This window comes from Somniosus microcephalus, chromosome 13 (genome assembly GCF_052327205.1).
Source record: "Somniosus microcephalus isolate GS21.2 chromosome 13, FLI_Smic_1.0, whole genome shotgun sequence".
NCBI classification, from domain to species: Eukaryota; Metazoa; Chordata; class Chondrichthyes; order Squaliformes; family Somniosidae; genus Somniosus; species Somniosus microcephalus.
In genome coordinates, this window is record NC_140999.1 from 70,326,470 (window position 1) to 70,348,173 (window position 21,704).

At 47.3% G+C, this 21,704-nt stretch overlaps 1 protein-coding gene across 15 annotated transcripts in view; it reads right to left on the minus strand.

Annotated features, from left to right (window-relative positions):
- Positions 1-21,704, minus strand: part of eps15l1a (epidermal growth factor receptor pathway substrate 15-like 1a) — a 504,393-nt gene that overhangs the window by 288,299 nt on the left and 194,390 nt on the right. For all 15 annotated transcript variants that reach the window (XM_086004995.1, XM_086004999.1, XM_086004998.1 and 12 more), the window contains one exon: positions 15,319-15,404. In XM_086004995.1, coding sequence (XP_085861121.1) covers positions 15,319-15,404 — 86 coding nt within the window. The remainder of the gene's footprint in view (positions 1-15,318; positions 15,405-21,704) is intronic.

Below are 21,704 nucleotides of genomic sequence, written 5' to 3' on the forward strand. Positions count from 1 at the left end.
TGACCATCCGTAGTGAGAGATGACTGAAGACACACTCCACGTGGATAGTGTCCATCCGTAGAGAGAGATGATTGAAGACACACTCTACGTGGATAGTGTCCATCCGTAGAGAGAGATGATTGAAGACACACTCTACGTAGTGTCCATCCATAGAGAGAGATGACTGAAGACACACTCTACGTGGATAGTGTCTATCCATAGACACAGATGATTGAAGACACACTCTACATGGATAGTGTCTATCCGTAGAGAGAGATGACTGAAGACACACTCTACGTGGATAGTGTCCATCCGTAGAGAGAGATGACTGAAGACACACTCTACGTGGATAGTGTCCATCCAGAGAGAGAGATGACTGAACACACACTCCACGTGGATAGTGTCCATCCGTAGTGAGAGATGACTGAAGACACACTCCACGTGGATAGTGTCCATCCAGAGAGAGATGACTGAAGACACACTCTACGTGGATAGTGACCATCCGTAGTGAGAGATGACTGAAGACACACTCCACGTGGATAGTGTCCCTCCAGAGAGAGATGACTGAAGGCACACTCTACGTGGATGGTGCCCATCCGTAGAGAGATGATTGAAGACACACTCTAAGTGGATAGTGTCTATCCATAGAGAGAGATGATTGAAGACACACTCTACGTGGATAGTGTCCATCCAGAGAGAGAGATGATTGAAGACACACTCTACGTGGATAGTGTCCATCCAGAGAGAGAGATGACTGAAGACACACTCCACGTGGATAGTGTCCATCCGTAGTGAGAGATGACTGAAGACACACTCTACGTGGATAGTGTCCATCCATAGAGAGAGATGACTGAAGACACACTCTACGTGGATAGTGACCATCCGTAGTGAGAGATGACTGAAGACACACTCCACGTGGATAGTGTCCATCCGGAGAGAGAGATGACTGAAGACACACTCCACGTGGATAGTGTCCATCCGTAGTGAGAGATGACTGAAGACACACCCTACGTGGATAGTGTCTATCCGTAGAGAGAGATGACTGAAGACACACTCTACGTGGATAGTGTCCATCCGTAGAGAGAGATGACTGAAGACACACTCCACGTGGATAGTGTCCCTCCAGAGAGAGATGACTGAAGGCACACTCTACGTGGATAGTGCCCATCCGTAGAGAGAGATGATTGAAGACACACTCTACGTGGATAGTGTCTATCCATAGAGAGAGATGACTGAAGACACACTCTACGTGGATAGTGTCCATCCAGAGAGAGATGACTGAAGACACACTCTACGTGGATAGTGTCCATCCGTAGAGAGAGATGACTGAAGACACACTCTACGTGGATAGTGACCATCCAGAGAGATGATTGAAGACACACTCTACGTGGATAGTGTCCATCCATAGAGAGAGATGACTGAAGACACACTCTACGTGGATAGTGTCCCTCCAGAGAGAGATGACTGAAGACACACTCTACGTGGAAAGTTTATATCCAGAGAGAGATGACTGAAGACACACTCTACGTGGATAGTGTCCATCCATAGAGAGAGATGATTGAAGACACACTCTACGTGGATAGTGTCCATCCAGAGAGAGAGATGATTGAAGACACACTCTACGTGGATAGTGTCTATCCAGAGAGAGAGATGATTGAAGACACACTCTACGTGGATAGTGTCTATCCATAGAGAGAGATGATTGAAGACACACTCTACGTGGATAGTGTCTATCCATAGAGAGAGATGATTGAAGACACACTCTACGTGGATAGTGTCCATCCATTGAGAGAGATGATTGAAGACACACTCTACGTGGATAGTGTCCATCCGTAGAGAGATGACTGAAGACACACTCTACGTGGATAGTGTCCATCCGTAGAGAGATGACTGAAGGCACACTCTACGTGGATAGTGTCTATCCAGAGAGAGATGATTGAAGACACACTCTACGTGGATAGTGTCCATCCGTAGAGAGAGATGACTGAAGGCACACTCTGCGTGGATAGTGTCCATCCGTAGAGAGAGATGAGTGAAGACACACTCTACGTGGATAGTGTCCATCCAGAGAGAGATGACTGAAGGCACACTCTACGTGGATAGTGTCTATCCAGAGAGAGATGATTGAAGACACACTCTACGTGGATAGTGTCTATCCAGAGAGAGAGATGATTGAAAAGACACTCTACGTGGATAGTGTCCATCCGTAGAGAGAGATGATTGAAGACACACTCTACGTGGATAGTGTCTATCCAGAGAGAGATGACTGAAGGCACACTCTACGTGGATAGTGTCTATCCAGAGAGAGATGATTGAAGACACACTCTACGTGGATAGTGTCTATCCAGAGAGAGAGATGATTGAAGACACACTCTACGTGGATAGTGTCCATCCGTAGAGAGAGATGATTGAAGACACACTCTACGTGGATAGTGTCCATCCAGAGTGAGATGACTGAAGACACGCTCTACGTGGATAGTGTCCATCCGTAGAGAGAGATGATTGAAGACACACTCTACGTGGATAGTGTCCATCCATAGAGAGATGATTGAAGACACACTCTACGTGGATAGTGTCCATCCGTAGAGAGAGATGATTGAAGACACACTCTACGTGGATAGTGTCTATCCAGAGAGAGATGATTGAAGACACACTCTACGTGGATAGTGTCTATCCAGAGAGAGAGATGATTGAAGACACACTCTACGTGGATAGTGTCCATCCGTAGAGAGAGATGATTGAAGACACACTCTACGTGGATGGTGTCCATCCAGAGAGAGATGATTGAAGACACACTCTACGTGGACAGTTTCCATCCATAGAGATGATTGAAGACACACTCTACGTGGATAGTGCCCATCCGTAGAGAGAGAGATGATTGAAGACACACTCTACGTGGATAGTGTCTATCCAGAGAGAGATGATTGAAGACACACTCTACGTGGATAGTGTCTATCCAGAGAGAGAGATGATTGAAGACACACTCTACGTGGATGGTGTCCATCCAGAGAGAGATGATTGAAGACACACTCTACGTGGATAGTGTCCATCCATAGAGAGAGATGATTGAAGACACACTCTACGTGGATGGTGTCCATCCAGAGAGAGAGATGATTGAAGACACACTCTACGTGGATAGTTTCCATCCAGAGAGAGATGACTGAAGGCACACTCTACGTGGATAGTGTCCATCCAGAGAGAGAGATGATTGAAGACACACTCTACGTGGATAGTGTCCATCCATAGAGAGAGATGATTGAAGACACACTACGTGGATAGTGTCCATCCATAGAGAGAGATGATTGAAGACACACTACGTGGATAGTGTCCATCCATAGAGAGAGATGACTGAAGACACACTCTTCGTGGATAGTGTCTATCCAGAGAGTGAGATGACTGAAGACACACTCTACGTGGATGGTGTCCATCCAGAGAGAGAGATGATTGAAGACACACTCTACGTGGATAGTGTCTATCCATAGAGAGATGATTGAAGACACACTACGTGGATAGTGTCCATCCATAGAGAGAGATGATTGAAGACACACTACGTGGATAGTGTCCATCCATAGAGAGAGATGATTGAAGACACACTACGTGGATAGTGTCCATCCATAGAGAGAGATGACTGAAGACACACTCTTCGTGGATAGTGTCTATCCAGAGAGTGAGATGACTGAAGACACACTCTACGTGGATAGTGTCTATCCATAGAGAGAGATGAATGAAGACACACTCTACGTGGATAGTGTCTATCCAGAGAGAGAGATGATTGAAGACACACTCTACGTGGATAGTGTCTATCCAGAGAGAGATAATTGAAGACACACTCTACGTGGATAGTGTCTATCCAGAGAGAGATAATTGAAGACACACTCTACGTGGATAGTGCCTATCCATAGAGAGAGATGATTGAAGACATTCCCAAAGCCAGAACGTGAAAAGGAACTAGTGGGCCAATTGCACATAAATAAACAGCACATTATCTCCATAGTACTGGGACTGTCCAGATAAACCACAATGGTCTTTTCTGGTCCTGTACATTCCTATGCAATATAATTATTAGTAAACAGTACAAGAATATATTACAACAATAAAAAGCTTGTTGCAGGGGACACAATTTCAAGACGACTAGTTGATGCCCCATGGCATTGATGATTAGCATTTTTTTTTAATTGATCTTGCTTTCTGGGCAGCAGGTACAGTACCAAGGAAATGATCGCCTGGTTACCAGCAACCAGAGAACTGCAATTACCAAAGACAGATAAGGTTTTACAGTCATGTTTATGCCACAAACCAGTCACAGTGTTTGAAACCAACAGTGGTTACCATGTAAATGGTCATCTGGTTACAGGCAACATTCAGCACTAAATAATACAGACTAATAATAACAGATAAACTTTTCAGTCACACTGTCCCCACTTGGACCAATCACAGCACTGCAAAAAAATGGCAGTGCTCAAAAGTGACACTCAAAGAGCAATTAATTAATATAATTGTTTCCTCAGGCTTGCAATATTGCTTGGTGCTGCAGGCAGCTGTTTAAACTCAGATCTCACGTCACATGCCAAACCATCGCAATGTGAAGACAATCTAAACAGTGCAAGGTCACAGCTCTTAAAGACACTGAAAATCAGAAGGCATCACTAGGTAATATTTCAATATGACCATTTGTATAGCCACTTAGAAAAGAGAGAAATTGCAGGTTTCTCCCCTTCCCCAATCCATGCCAGCAGTCTTTGAGTGATCAGAAATTCTGGGAGAGACAGTGGAGGACAATCTCTGCAGTGAGTTAGTACCTTCAGGAAAGATGAAGGTAAAGTGGAGATGGGGGGGTGGTGAAGTCCTGGAGAAAAGGGGGGGGGCGGGGGGGGGAGAACCTGGAGAGATGGGGAGAAAAAGAACTGGAGAGGAGCAACAACTTCTGAATATCTACCTAATCAAACATCCTAGGCCAGTCACAGTCCTTGGCATGACACGCCATAGTTCCATAGATCAGAAACCATCAGTTCTACACAACCCACTTATCTCCATCTGTATTCATCTCATCAAACCCGATCCCATTCCGTGTGTGGTAAACCACTGTTTGTATTCCACTGTGTACATGCCTGGACATGCCTCGGCTGACTCCTCCCGCAAGTCCGAGTATAAAGGTGACTGCTCCCCAGCCCCTTTGTATTCTAGACCGGTCGACCACTCGAGGCAGACCTTCATTCTTTTGTTAATAAAAGCCTTTAGTTACTCTCTTAACTCTCAGTCTTTTATGAGTAATTGATAGCGCATCAATTTTATTAACAAAATTTTTATAATGGAGAAGATCCTCACACCAGCATGCCTGGACTTAGATCATCGGGAGGCGGACTCATCCACCAAGTTTACTCACTGGCTTAAGTGTTTCGAAAAATTCCTGACCGCCTCCGCAGCAATCAAATCGGACGAGGACAAACTGGATGTCCTGACCTCCAAAGTGAACCACCGAGTGTACTCGGTCATCCAAGACGCGACCTCGTACGCGGACGCTATCAAGCTCCTCAAGGACCAGTACACGCGCCCAGTGAACGAAGTGTACGCCAGGCACCTTCTGGGGAGTTGTAAACAACAACCTGGGGAATCGACCGTGGAATACCTTCAGGCACTGTCTGTGCTTGGCCGGGCCTGTGGTTGTAAGGATGTAAAGGCCGCCGTGTACACAGAGGAACTTATCCGGGACGCTTTTGTAGCGGGCCACAGATCCAATTACACCCGACAGCGACTGTTGGAGCAGAGTGACCTCGACCTCAACAAGGCCTCTGAACTCGCACTATCATTGGATGCAGCCCACCGGGGCATGGATGCCTACTCCTCTGCACCGTGGACGCCGCGGGGAATGACAGCCTGGGACACGGTAGGACCGCCTCATAGCGCCGTGCCACCCCAGCCACGGCCCAACTACCGCAGCAGTGTCCCAAGGCCAGACAGCAGTGCCCCAAGGCCAGAAATGCTACTTCTGTGGCCAGGCAAAACACCCCAGAGCGCGCTGCCCGGCGAAAAACGCGATCTGCTCGGGCTGCGGGAAGAAGGGGCACTACGCTAACGTCTGCAGGGCCAAAGCCACCCGAACCACAGCAGCGCCGCGTGTGGGCCATGCGGGCCGCCATCTTGGGCCTCCCCGGCCATGTGCGAACCACCGGTACAGCAGCCATTTTGGATGCCTCCAGCCACATGGGGATCATGGACGCCGCCATCTTGGACGACAGCCGGAACGCAGCAGGCCCCCAACACCGCCTCATCTGATACCCGCAGCGACACACCGACCCCTACGCTGGCATCCGTTACACTGGACCAAGCGAGACCGCACCAGCTGGCCAGTTCCACAATGGACATTAAGGTAAATGGCCACGATACAATCTGCCTTTTTGACTCTGGGAGCACGGAGAGCTTCATCCACCCCGACACGGTGCGGCGTTGCTCTCTCCCAGTCCTGCCTGCGCACCAGCGGATTTCTGTGGCCTCCGAGTCCCAGTCGGTGGACATCGGCGGCTACTGCGTAGTGACACTCGTAGTAGACGGGACCGTGTACGATCATTTTAAACTTCTGGTCCTGCCCGACCTCTGCGCTGCCGTCCTGCTGGGGTTAGATTTTCAGTGCCACCTTAAAAGTGTTACGATGGCGTACGGTGGACCCCTACCCCCACTCACAGTCCGCAGCCAGCAGCTCCCAAATTGCCCGCCGCGCACCAGGTGCAACCTCTCCACACTCAGAGTCACCTCCCCCCACTGTTTGCTAACCTCACCCCCGACTGTAAGCCCATCGCCACAAAGAGCAGGCGATACAGTGCCGGGGACAGGGTTTTCATTAAAACCGAAGTGGAGCGGCTCCTGAAGGAAGGGATTGAGGGCAGCACCAGCCCCTGGCGAGCCCAGGTTGTGGTCATTAAGACCGGCGAGAAGCAGCGCCTGGTCATCGACTACAGCCAGACAATAAATCGCTACACCCTGCTGGACGCCTACCCACTCCCCCGCATAGCTGATATGGTCAACCAGATCGCGCAGTACCGCGTCTTCTCGACCATTGACCTGAAATCAGCGTACCATCAGCTCTCTATCCGCCCTGAGGACCGCCAGTATACTGCCTTTGAGGCAAACGGCCGCCTCTACCACTTCCTTAGGGTTCCCTTTGGCGTCACCAACGGGGTCTCCGTCTTCCAAAGGGAGATGGACCGGATGGTAGATCAAAATGCGTTGCAGGCCACTTTCCCATATCTGGACAATGTGACCATCTGCGGCCGTGACTTGCAGGACCATGACGCAAACCTCGAAAAATTCCTCCGCACCGCCCAACTCCTGAACCTGACATATAACAAGGAGAAGTGCATATTCCGCACAAACCGCCTCGCCATCCTTGGCTGTGTTGTGGAACACGGAGTCATCGGCCCCGACCCCGACCGGATGCGTCCCCTTATGGAACTCCCACTGCCCCACTGCCTCAAGGCCCTGAAGAGGTGCCTAGGGTTTTTCTCCTATTATGCCCAGTGGGTCCCCTACTATGCGGACAAGGCCCGTCCGCTGATCAAGTCCACCTCTTTTCCCTTGACGGCAGAGGCCCGCTTAGCCTTCCACCGTATCAAGGAAGACATTGCCAAAGCCACCATGCACGCAGTGGACGAATCCATCCCCTTCCAGGTGGAAAGCGACGCGTCCGACTTTGCCCTGGCCGCTACCCTCAATCAGGCGGGGAGACCCGTGGCCTTCTTTTCACGAACCCTCCAAGGCCCGGAGACCAGACACTCCGCTGTTGAGAAGGAGGCCCAGGCGATTGTGGAGGCTGTGCGTCATTGGAGGCACTACCTGGCCGGAAAACGATTTACCCTGCTCACTGACCAACGTTCAGTTGCTTTCATGTTTAACAACAAGCAGAGGGGCAAAATCAAAAATGACAAGATCTTGAGGTGGAGAATCGAACTTTCCACCTACAATTACGAGATCTTGTACCGGCCCGGGAAGCTCAATGAACCCCCGGATGCGCTATCGCGTGGCACCTGCGCCAGCGCGCAGATCGATAGACTGCGGGCCCTCCACAATGACCTCTGCCACCCGGGGGTCACCAGGTTCTTCCACTTCATCAAGGCCCGCAACCTGCCTTACTCTATTGAGGAGGTCAGGACCATGACCAGGAACTGCCAAGTCTGCGCTGAGTACAAACCGCACTTTTATAGACCAGACAGGGCCCACCTGATAAAAGCCACTCGCCCCTTCGAGCGCTGATTTTAAAGGGCCTCTCCCCTCCTCCGACCGCAATGTGTACTTCCTCAATATTATTGATGAGTACTCCCGTTTCCCGTTCGCCATCCCCTGCCCGGACATGACCAGTGCCACGGTCATTAAATGTCTGAACGACCTCTTCACCCTGTTCGGTTTCCCCAGCTATATCCATAGCGACCGGGGCTCATCGTTTATGAGCGACAAACTCCGTCAGTACCTGCTAACTAGGGGTATTGCCACAAGCAGGACCACCAGTTACAACCCCCGGGGGAACGGACAGGTGGAAAGAGAAAATGCGACAGTTTGGAAGGCCGCCCTGCTAGCCTTAAAGTCTAGGGGCCTTCCAACCTCCCGCTGGCAGGATGTGCTCCCCGATGCACTCCACTCTATTCGGTCACTGCTCTGCACTGCCACTAACGCCACCCCTCATGAGAAAATGTTCGTCTTCCCAAGGAAGTCCACATCGGGGACATCGCTACCGCCATGGCTGACGTCCCCAGGGCCGGTCCTACTGAGAAGGCACGTGAGGACCCATAAAACGGACCCCCTGGTCGAGAGGGTCGACCTCCTCCACGCCAACCCCCAGTATGCTTACATTGCATACCCGGACGGGCGGGAGGACACAGTCTCCATAAGAGACCTTGCACCCTCGGGGGCCGCAGTAACCCACTACTCACTACCACCCCCCCCCACGATCCGATATCCAGCCCCGGCAGACGGCAGGCCTGGGCCCAGCGACCCGCTCGACATCTACAAGGACGACACGCCTGTGCCACAGCCTACGCGGGACTCGACGCCGGAAGCTCCACTACCCCTGCCGTCGCCACGCCGATCACAGCGGCAGACAAGACCTCCGGAGAGACTCCAATACACTAACTTTTAATACACTTCACCCCGCCGGACTCAATTCTAAACAAGGGGTGAATGTGGTAAACCACTGTTTGTATTCCACTGTGTACGTGCCTGGACATGCCTCGGCTGACTCCTCCCACAAGTCCGAGTATAAAGGTGACTGCTCCCCAGCCCCTTTGTATTCTAGACCGGTCGACCACTCGAGGCAGACCTTCATTCTTTTGTTAATAAAAGCCTTTAGTTACTCTCTTAACTCTCAGTCTTTTATGAGTAATTGATAGCGCATCACCTATCCAAATAACTATCCGTTTTTTTTAAAGTAAAATTATACATTTTAACATAATTCAGTGGTTTTCAAACTTCTCTATCAAGAGGATCCCTCACAAATACCAAAACGCTCCTGGGGGCCTCCTGCAAATAGATTCTCCAACATCTGAACAGTGACATCAATTACCCAAAGGAAGAACAGTATCACTGCAGAGAACTTATTACGTCGCAAAACAAATGTACTGGTGAATTGAATCCAAAAAGATACACAAGTCTGATGCCTTCACAGAATCCTACATTCTGAAGACTTCAGTTTGAAAAGCGATATACTGTATGTGTTTACAATTTTGCTCCCGTTTTGCCTTTGATTCAACTGATCCCACCAAATGTTATCAAACTAATGCTTCTCTCTGTTTTTATAACTATGTGGGCACCAATTTTCTTATTTAGTTTATCAAATATTTTGTTATTGTCTTCACAGTAGAAGTCACAAAAGGCATACCAAAAATGGTGGGGAACCAAGGGTCTAATGAGGGTGAAGAACTTAACGTAATTAATATAAGTAGAGAAAAAGTACGAGAGAAACTAATGGGACTAAAAGCTGACAAATCCCCTGGACCTGACGGCCTACATCCTAGGGTTCTAAAAGAGGTGGTTGAAGAGATAGTGGATACATTGGTTTTCTTCCAAAATTCCCTAGATTCTGGAATGGTCCCAGCGGATTGGAAGGTCGCAAATGTAACACTGCTATTCAAGAAAGGAGGAAGAGAAAAAACAGGGAACTACAGGCCAGTTAGCCTGACATCAGTCGTCGGGAAAATGCTGGAATCCATCGTTAAGGAAGTGCTATCAGGGCATTTAGAAAATCATAACATGATTAGGCAGAGTCAACATGGTTTTATGAAAGGGAAATCGTGTTTGACAAATTTATTAGAGTTTTTTGAGGATGTAACTAGCAGGGTAGATAAAGGGGAACCAGTGGATGCAGCATATTTGGATTTCCAAAAGGCATTTGATAAGGTGCCACATAAAAAGTTATTACACAAGATTAGGGCTCATGGGGTTGGGGGTAATATAGTAGCATGGATAGAGGACTGGTTAACGGACAGAAAACAGAGAGTAGGGATAAACAGATCGTTTTCAGGTTGGCAGGCTGTAACTAGTGGGGTGCCGCAAGGATCAGTGTTGGGGCCTCAGTTATTTACAATCCATATTAATGACCTAGATGAAGGGACCGAGTGTAATGTATCCAAGTTTGCTGATGACACAAAGCTAGGTAGGACAGTAAGCTGTGAGGAGAACACAGAGAGTCTGCAAAGGGATATAGATAGACCAAGTGAGTGGGCAGTAAGGTGGCAGATGGAGTATAATGTGGGGAAATGTGAGGTTATTCACTTTGGTAGGAAGAATAGAAAAACAGAATATTTTATAAATGGTGAGAAACTTTCAAATGTTGGTGTTGAGAGAGATTTGGGTGACCTCGTGCAAGAAACACAGAAAGCCAGCATGCAGGTACAGCAAGCAATAAGGAAGGCAAGTGGCGTGTTGGCCTTTATTGCAAGGGGGTTGGAGTATAAGAGTAAGGAAGTCTTGCTACAGTTATACAGGGCCTTGGTGAGACCACACCTGGAGTACTGTGCACAGTTTTGGTCTCCTTATCTAAGGAAGGATATACTTGTCTTGGAGGTGGTGCAACAAACATAGAAACATAGAAGATAGGAGCAGGAGCAGGAGTAGGCCATTCGGCCCTTCGAGCCTGCTCCGCCATTCAATGAGATCATGGCTGATCATCCAAATTCAGTACCCTGTCCCTGCCTTCTCCCCATATCCCTTGATCCCTTTAGCCTCAAGAAACATATCCAACTCTTTCTTGAATATATTTAATGAACTGGCCTCCACTGCCTTCTGTGGCAGTGAATTCCACAGGTTCACCACTCTCTGGGTGAAGAAATTCCTCCTCATTTCTGTCCTAAATGGCTTACCCCTTATCCTTTGACTATGACCCCTGGTTCTGGACTCCCCAGCCATCAGAAACATCCTTTCTGCATCTAGTCTGTCCTGACCTGACAGAATTTTATAGGTTTCGATGAGATCCCCTCTCAATCTTCTAAACTCCAGTGAGTATAAGCCCAATCGACACAATCTCTCCTCGTACGTCATTCCTGCCATCCCAGGTATCAGCCTGGTGAATCTTCGCTGCACTCCCTCCATGGCAAGAACGTCCTTCCTCAGGTAAAGGTGACCAAAACTGCACACAATACTCAAGGTGTGGTCTCACCAAGGCCCTGTACAACATAAGCAAGACATCCTTGTTCCTGTACTCGAACCCTCTTGCTACGAAGGCCAACATACCATTTGCCTTCTAACCGCCTGCTGCACCTGCATGCTTACCTTCAGCGACTGGTGCACAAGAACACCCAGGTCTCTTTGCACTTCCCCTTCTCCCAATCGATTGCCATTCAAATAATAATCTGCCTTCCTGTTTTTGCCACCAAAGTGGATAACCTCACATTTATCCACATTATAGTGCATTTGCCATATTTCTGCCCAATCACCCAACCTGTCCAAATCGTACTGGAGTTTCACGACATCCTCCTCACAGCTTACCCTCCCACCCAGCTTTGTGTCGTCTGCAAATTTGGAGATATTACATCCAATTCCCTCGTCCAGATCATTAATATATATTGTGAACAGCTGGGGTCCTAGGACCGATCCTTGCGATACCCCACTAGTCACTGCCTGCCACTCGGAAAACGACCCATTTATTCCAACTCTTTGCTTCCTGTCCGCCAACCAGTTCTCTATCCAAGTCAATACCTTGCCCCCAATCCCTTGTGCCTTAATTTTGCACGCTAATCTCTTGTGTGGGACCTTATCGAAAGCCTTCTGAAAGTCCAAATACACCACATCCACTGGTTCTCCCTTATCTATTTTACCAGTTACATCCTCAAAAAATTCCAGTAGATTAGTCAAGCATGATTTACCTTTTGTAAATCCATGTTGACTTTGTCCGATCCTGTCACTGCTTTCCAAGTGCTCTGCTATTACATCTTTTATAATAGACTCTAGCATTTTCCCCACTACCGATGTCAGGCTTACCGGTCTATAATTCCCCGCTTTTTCTCTACCACCTTTTTTGAATAGTGGGGTAACATTAGCTACCCGCCAATCCATGGGTACCGTTCCAGAGTCTATCGAGTTCAACAGGCTGATTCCTGGGATGAGAGGGCTGTCCTATGATGAGAGATTGTGTAGAATGGGCCTATACTCTCTGGAGTTTAAAAGAATGAGAGGTGATCTCATTGAAACATACAAGATTCTGAAGGGGATTGACAGGGTAGATGCTGAGAGGTTGTTTCCCCTGGCTGGAGAGTCTAGAACTCGGAGCTCCAACACGGCAAGAGAGCCCCAGGTGGGCAGAGGAAACGCTTCAAGGACACCCTCAAAGTCTCCTTGAAAAAGTGCAACATCTCCATCGACACCTGGGAATCCCTGGCCCAAGACCATACAAAAAGAAGAGGAGAAGCATCCAGGAAGGCACCGAATACCTCGAGTCTCTTTGCCGGGAGCAAGCAGAAGCCAAGCGCAAACAGCGGAAAGAGCGCACGCCAATCCAAGCACCCCACACACCCACCCCTTCAACCACCGTCTGCCCCACCTGTGACAGAGACTGTAGGTCCCGCATTGGACTCATCAGTCACCTGAGAACTCACTTTTAATGTGGAAGCAAGTCATCTTCGGTTCGGAGGGACTGCCTAAGAGAAGAGCTCCATTTGCCAGATATATGTGGCTGCCCATGATAAGCATGGACGGTGTAAGTGGTGGGACTGCACTGGATTTGAGCCCTAAAAGGTTAGCAGGACTGCTGCTATGTGTTCAAAATGAGAAGCTCAGTATTACTCCCTGCTTGAGGAACTAACTCACACAAGATTTGAGAGAGGACAGAAGATACTGAACTTTGTTGGGGAAAAAGAAAATCAAACATTTTCATCATATTTACAGAGAATCCTGCATTCAATCCAAAGCCATTCTTATGCAGTAACTGACCCATTACATACTTTTTCACTGAATTATCTTTTACATATTATGCAGCTTTGGTTTTTGCCAATTATTGCGCCTCATGTACTATATGTTAAAATCAGTAGGTGGGTTAGAGTTCCATACAATAGTTGTTACACCAGCAGGTGACGCTGTGATAGTGAGTTAAGCAACTTCAAGTGTCACGTAACATCAGGTCCCTAAATAATATTTGCAATTTTAAACTGGTGGTTTGAATTGACATGCAGTTCCACACCTTGGCCAATGGGTGGATCTGCAACAACTCCACGCTCAAGAAAATTCCAACCGTGATGCGATTTGTAAATAAAATTAGAAACCAAATAACTCCCCTAACCCCCTCTTCCTCTCCCCGCCTCCCCCTCCCCATGAGTGTTCATCAGGGGCTCCCACCCACCACTGGGAATTTATACTGGCCGCTGCCCTTCCCCAGAGGTAGTTTTACCAACCCTGTACCCTCCCTTAAGCTCCTCCCATCAGTCCAATTGTGCCCCCTCACCCTCTAACCCCGCTTGAGCCGAATACTATACTTGGTCTCAACTCCCCATATGCAATGCCAAGAGCGTTTAACTAATATTACTGTATCTGTAAAGATGTTAGTTGCTTTAGCTTGTAAAATAGCATGGGCCTACATTAAACATAGTAAGCAGATAAATACAAGTGGAGTCGCTGTTAGCCCTTTGAGTAAACACCTTAGAGGACAGAGTTTGGAAAAGGTACAGCTTACAGATTTTAACAGACAAAACCAGTGCTAGTCAGGACAAAAAGCTACAAAAATCTGATCCAGCTCCCTGTCCATCCTTGATTAGTTGCTTTTATCATGGTATGACAGTTTCATGGTCCCAACAACTCACTGCTGGCTATATATTTGTTAGGCAAGGGTATTAGGGATATGGAACTAAGGCGGGTAAATAGAGTCGAGGTACAGATCAGCCATGATCTAATAGAATGGTGGAACAGGCTTGAGGGGGCTGAATGGCCTCCCTCTGTTCCTGTATTCCAGTCAACAAGATGTGTGAGAAAGGGCAGAAAACCAGAAAGAGGGAGACAGAAAGAATTAGAGTGTGAACCAAAGAGAGAGACAGTTTCAGCAGTGCCAGTGGATATCATGTGATGTATCATTTGGATACAGAAATGCAACCGGTGCCTTCAAATGAGCCAAGATAAAAGCACAATGTCACATCACAGGGCGAGGAAGAAAATGATCACATCAGACCACAGAAAAATAATGAGTAGGTTCCTTTAAGAAGGTATGACTTCAGGCTTTTCTGGAGAGTGGATACACTGTGTCCCAAGCATAGGGAGACAGTATGTGGCTACAGTTTGACTGAGATAGTGGCCGTGGCATGAACCGCCCTTGTGAGTTGTCCCCCTTTTAATCCACTATTTTGTGTCGGAAAAGATATAAGCCTTCCAAGTAATGTTCCCCGTAAGCTGCACTGCCTCCTGCGCGGCCTGGCTCCCCAATGCACGGCCCATTCAAACTTTTGCGCATATCTACAATGGAAAAGCCAGTGAGCGGCCTGCGCAGGACCTTGCAGATGACTGCACGGCCACTTAGCGGGAACAGTGCCTCCAAGTACCTAATCCGAGTCACCACTCTTTACATACAAGGAAGTTAGTGAGCACTGGCAGGACAGTCCAGCAATCAGACTTGGGACCTTTCCAGTCTATGTAGCTCAGGACCACACCATGCAGCGCAGTTACCTAATGACATTGGGGGAGCCCCGCCGTGAGTGTTGTTTTTAAAACCCTGTAGTAACTCACTTGAAAGGTGCATGAAGTGACATATAGCAGATATCAGCACATTTATATTTTAAATAGTTGTGCATTTCTCTCTTGCTGTGCGACTGCGAGATCCCAAATGCCGAGAGATGTAAACCCACTCTGACCTGCCGTCATTGCCATTTCTAAAACGCTCACCTTTGCAGTTCGCTGATTTCATTGCTAATTGCATCCAGCTCTTTGATACCAGTGAAATCTCCGGAGCCAACCGAACTTGTGCTATCCTATTGGGAAAACAGAGAAATGGAAAAGTCCATCATAAAGGAAGCTAACAAGAGGCATAGTAGAAATATAACAAAAACAGAATAGGTTAAAAATTTAACAAGTTCACCAGTAGCTGAACAATTATTTTAAGTAGATAGTGATCCAGTGAAGCCTGAGACACTGAATAAAGGTCTGCTCAGTGCTACGTTATTGCAGTATCAGCTTTGTGCCACTAGAGACTCTCAGTGAGTTACTTCAACTCAAGGGCTCCCTCTGATGGCAAAAAGCAGGGACTGCAGCTTCACGCTTCAAACAGACACCTTCAATTATTTTGCAGGTCTTAGAACTTGTCTTGTTAAATTCTCAAACTTGTGAACTAAAAAAAAAGCAGTATTCAGCTCTACTAATTTCACAAATCCAGCACCAACAGTACAAAAGGGAAAGTGCATTGACTTTAATAACAGGTTAAGCTGAAAATGCTGGAAATAGATTCATTTCTCAGGATCTGGACGATGCTGGCAAGGCCGCATTTATTGCCCACCCTTCATTGCCCAGAAGGCCGTTAACTGTTGCAGTCCTTGTGATGATGGTGCTCCCACAGTGGTACAAGGGACCCAGTGACAATGAAGGAATGGTTGAACATGTCCATGTCAGGATGGTGTGTGACTTGGAGGTGATGGTGTTCCCACAACTTTGCTGCTCCTGTGCTTCTCAGCGGTAGAGGTCGCAGGGGAGGGGGTGTGTTGTCAAAGTAACCTTGGTGAGGTGCTGCTGTGCATCCTGTAGATTGTACACACTGCAGCCACAGTGCTGGAGGGGGTGGATATTGAGTCCAGTGCAGGTGCACCAATCAAGTGAACTCCTATGTCTTGGGTGGGTAGGGTTGCAAAATTCTGGGAATTTTTAGAAGAGGAAACTTTCCATGGGAATTTTGAGTTTTTTTGCACACTGATGGTTTTTGTCTCTGACCCTTATATTATCTTTGTCGTCAAAATAGGCATACTGTTCCATACAAATAAAAACAGGCTTTCAAAACTTTATTTAGGTTATAATTTTGAACTTTATTGAACCCCCACAAAAAAGACCCATCTAAAATAAAATAAAAAGAGCGTCAGCTTATTTAGCCTGTAATTTGTCCTTATTTTGTCCCTTTGAGTCTTCTACTCATGAGTCTTCTACTCATCATTGCTCCTCCTGATTCTCTGACTCTGGCTCTGACGTGTCCATTTCCTCCTCTGTGTCTGTGTCTAGCTGTGTGGTAGACACTTCTGTATCTGGCTCAATAAGTTGTAGGTTCGCCCGGATAGCCACCAGTTTCTCCACTCTCTTGTTAGTCAGCCTGTTGCGCACCTTTGTATGCGTATTCCCAAAAAGTGACCAGTTTCGTTCAGAGGCCGCTGATGAAGGTGGGATTTGGAGTATCACCGATGCAATAGGTGACAGGGCCTCAGATGCACAAAGTCCCTTCCACCAGGTACGTGCACTGATATGCTTGCATGATTCCCATATCCCATCCCCATTCCAAAGACCTTGCTTGGTAGAGAACTTTGCCAGACTTCCCAGAACTTTGCCCACATCCAGATTGAGATGGTGTGAGAGGGTAGAAATCACACTAAGCGCTGTTGATCTGTTCTCCAGAAAGTATTGGTCTCCCAACATGCTTTGGGTCCAGCATGTATGCTGCAGCATGAATCGGCTTGACACAAAATTCTTGACGCGTCTGTATGAATTGAACAATTGCCTTCTCCTCTGCTTTGAGCAGCAGGGATGTGGGTAGGGCAATGCTGATTTGTTCTTTTAAATCAGTAAAAAGCCTGAGAACATCTGACAAGACAGCGTCATCTCCTTCAATCTGAGCAATTGCAGATGCTACTGGTGAGAGTAGTTTAAGGCTGCTAACCACTCTCTCCCAAAACACATCATCCAGCAGTATTTTCTTGATGGTGGTTTCCATATCCCCAGACTGGGATATTGCCATTTCTTGCAGCGGCTCCTTACCCTCCAGAAGGCTGTTGTACATTATGACAACACCACCCCATCTAGTGTTGTTGGGCAGCTTCAGTGTGGTGTTCTTGTTCTTTGTCATTTGCTTGGAGTTGTAGGTTGCTGCAACTACCTGTTTTCCCCTGACATACTTAACAACTTGCTTGGCTCTCTTGTACAGTGCTTCCATGGTTCTCAAACCCATGATGTCCTTGAGGAGCAGGTTAAGCCCATGAGCTGCGCACCCAATAGACGTAATATGAGGGTAGGCCTCCTCCACTTGAGCCCAAGCAGCCTTCATATTCGCAGCATTGTCAGTAACTACTGCAAAGACCTTTTGTGATCCAAGATCATTGGATAAATGCTGCTGCATCTTTGTGGCATTCTTTACATATGGCTTTCTACAGTGTTTGCACATGTACACAGTCTTTCCATCTTTAATGCCTGGGGTAAAATGCTTCCACACATCCGACGGTAAACGTGGCATTGTTCTATGCAGAGAAATAAAGGGCATTCATCTCTGTGTCGAACTGCGGTCGATCAGCATGATTGCAACAGGGTGAGTACATTTTTGCTGATGCTCCATGTGATGGAAGCATGACCTGTACACACACGACGCTACATCACCAATAGTGTATTATTTTGTATATTTTAAATTGAAGGACAACAGAGTTCAACAAGTAACTGGTTTATTTGGTATAAAGTCTGATTTACTTACTGCATCATCACATCAGCAGAAAACAATGACTTCCCTCAGGACCCCTAACCTGGATCTTTAAAAAACTATAGCAGTCTTACAGATGCCTGCAGGCCAATCACAATTCGATATGCAAATATTACAAATAAAGGGAGCTAATCGCTCATCCACTCATCCAACCAATCAGGACATATTTGTTCACAGTCACACACAAAACTTGTAATTATTAAAACAAGCCAAGTAAGATAAACATATATTGATTAAGAAATTCCTTAATAATTAAGATTCCATCTCTGTTAGTAATTTTAAGAGAGGACCTGTAGAAAAAAAAGAAAAATACAAAAAAAACAATATTATGCTAGCATGTGCTTTTTTGGGCAAAATTCCCAAAATTCCCAAGCTAAACTTCCCGTGGAAAATTTCCGGAAATTTACCGGAAACTTTCCACCCCTTTGCAACCCTATGGGTGGGTCAAGTTTCTTGAGTGTTGTTGCAGCTACACCATCCAGGCAAGTGCCGAATATGCCACCACACTCCCAACTTGAGCCTTGTAGATGGCAAAAAGGTTTCGAGGGAGTCAGAAGGTGAACCACTTGTCGCAGAGAACCCAGTCTCTATTCTGCTCTTGCATTCACTGTGTTGGCTCTGTTCAGCTCCTGGTCAATGGTGACCCCCAAAATGTCGATGGTGGGAGATTCAGAGATGATGCGCCATCGAGGAGGGGTGGGGGAGAGGCAGGAGGCAACAAAATATTAGAGCTTGTGAAACAGAAATGTGGTGGACCCATGAGGCCATCTTCCACTGCAGACAATGCTTCCTTCGAGGAGGAAACGAGTGCCAATATGACTCAATAGATGAATGTACTGCCCAGTGTGAAAGCACTCGAAGGTTCCAGCTTCAATCCTGGTCTGTGCCGTGCAGCTCTGAGGTGGCAGTAGACGTGCTACTGTTTGTCTAAGCACACCTGGCCACCAAGAAATTCAATAAATTAACTCATTCTCACCCTAATGGCTATCCAAGAAATCCTGCATGTGTGACGTCAGGTTAGGAGAGGTTTAGGCTCAGATGTAATGATCCTCATGATCAAATAGCCTACCAACACAATATCAAGGCTCATGCATGGAATGCAGTTGGCAAGATACCTGATGACTAGCACCTGTAGTACTGTACCCAGCACGAGTTCGTGGTTCCAGGAGAAGACGGAAGGTGAGAAAGAAGGAAACCCATTGACACAGCACAGTTGCACGCTCGCTTTCATCCGGACTGAAGCCAGCGTGGTACTGCTATTGGAGAAGGCTCCTGTTCACCTGCTACATTCAGAATTTCAATCTGATGCAATTACTGGTAGTGATTTAAAAATTAGTTAATGTTTTGCAAAGGAAACATCCAGTTGAGTGGGTGAATAAACACGCCACAGAACAGATTCCAGGAAAAGATGCAATTGCATACACTAAGGTCATCGCTCTAGATTTTGCCAGCTGTGCTTATTTTCTGATACTGAGCCAAGAACCGCAAGCGCACAAGTCTGATAAATCAATACCCCACAGGGAATACACTGGATCAGTGCACAATCTGATAAATCAATACCCCACAGGGAATACACTGGATCAGTGCACAATCTGATAAATCAATACCCCACAGGGAATACACTGGATCAGTGCACAATCTGATAAATCAATACCCCACAGGGAATACACTGGATCAGTGCACAATCTGCCTCTCAGCTCAGTCTCTCTTGTGCTCACAGCAATGCAGGTTATTGCAGCTGCAGCCCTTCCACTGGACCATTTATGTTGAGCCACGTGGGGCTCTGCCCTGATTAATGACTGTGTTGGTGCTACGGGCAAGGGTTGTTTCCTCAGAGTTTCTATTCTTTTGACAATTAGCACCATTGATATTGCTCCTCACTTTGCTGCCTTGCCAGCACCAACTTGTCCTTCAGCCAAGAGAATCTCAGCTGTCAGGTTTGGCATGGACCAGGGAAGATGAACCTTGCAGCATGTGATAGGGCTGCTTGGTCCAAGGAGGTCAACTTGCTCAATACTATCCTGCCCAATGTCAAGGAATGGCAATCACGTGGCACAACACCAGACTATCCAGGATGTGTACGGACATGAATGCCACTCCGTGCAAAGCAGGTCCAATGCCACCGCTCGCAAAAGGCAACAGTGCCTCCGATTTACAAATGAAAAGTCAGCACTCGTTGCAGCAAGTTCACTAGAGCAAGATGTTTACTTGCAAAACAGAAAACCGGTTATAGTTTAAAAACAAGTCTTCAAATAAAATTCCAAACAAGGGGAAAAAGTAAATTCATGAACGAGAACAAAGAATGCAGAAACTGAAGTAAGAGGATGCATTAAGTGCGGAGACTGCATGATAATCCCTCAATACCCCCAAAATCTTCCACATACATTGCGACATGCGTGACATGGAAGCAGTGACTGGCAGGTATTTTCCCAGATAGTGGGAGAGAAAACTGGAAGGAGAAGGTTAAAGGGAGATTTAATAGAGGTGTTCAAAATTATGAGGGGTTTTGATAGAGTAAATAGGGAGAACTGGCAGGAGGGTCGGTAACCAGAGGATAGAGATTTAAGATAATTGGCAAAAGAGCCAGGGGGAGATGAGGAGAATTTTTTTTACTCAGCGAGTTATGATCTAGAATGCACTGCTTGAAAGGGTAGTGGGAGCAGATTCAATCGTAACTTTCAAAAGAGAATTGGATATATTTTTTTTTTATTCATTGATGGGATGTGGGCGTCGCTGGCTAGGCCTGCATTTAGTGCCCATCCCTAATTGCCCTTGAGAAGATGGAGTTGAGCCGCCTTCTTGAACCACTGCAGTCCATATGGTGTAGGTACACCCACAATGCTGTTAGGAAGGGAGTTCCAGGATTTTGACCCAGCGACAGTGAAGGAACGGCGATACAGGTCCAAGTCAGGGTGGTGTGTGGCTTGGAGGGGAACTTGTAGGTGGTGATGTTCCCATGCGTCTGCTGCCCTTGTCCTTCTAAGTGGTAGAGGTCGCGGGTTTGGACGGTGCTGTTGAAGGAGCTTTGGGGAGTTGCTGCAGTGCATCTTGTAGATGGTACACACTGCAGCCACAGTGCGCCGGTGGTGGAGGGAGTGAATGTTGAAGTTGGTGGATGGAATGCCAATCAAGCGGGCTGCTTTATCCTGAATGGTGTCGAGCTTCTTGAGTGTTGTTGGAGCTGCACTCATCCAGGCAAGTGGAGAGTATTCCATCACACTCCTGACTTGCGTCTTGTAGATGGTGGAAAAGCTTTGGGGAGTCAGGAGGTGAGACACTCGCCGCAGAATTCCCAGCCTCTGGCCTGCTCTTGTAGCCACAGTATTTATATGGCTGGTCCAGTTCAGTTTCTGATCAATGGTAATCCCCAGGATGTTGATAGTGGGGGATTCAGCGATGGTAATGCCATTGAATGTCAAGGGGAGATGGTTAGAGTCTCGCTTGTTGGAGATGGTCATTGCCTGGCACTTGTGTGGTGCGAATGTTACTTGCCGCTTGTCAGCCCAAGTCTGAATGTTGTCCAGGTCTTGCTGCATATGGACACGGACTGCGTCAGTATCTGACGAGTCTCGAATGGTGCTGAACAGTGTGCAATCATCAGCGAACATCCCCA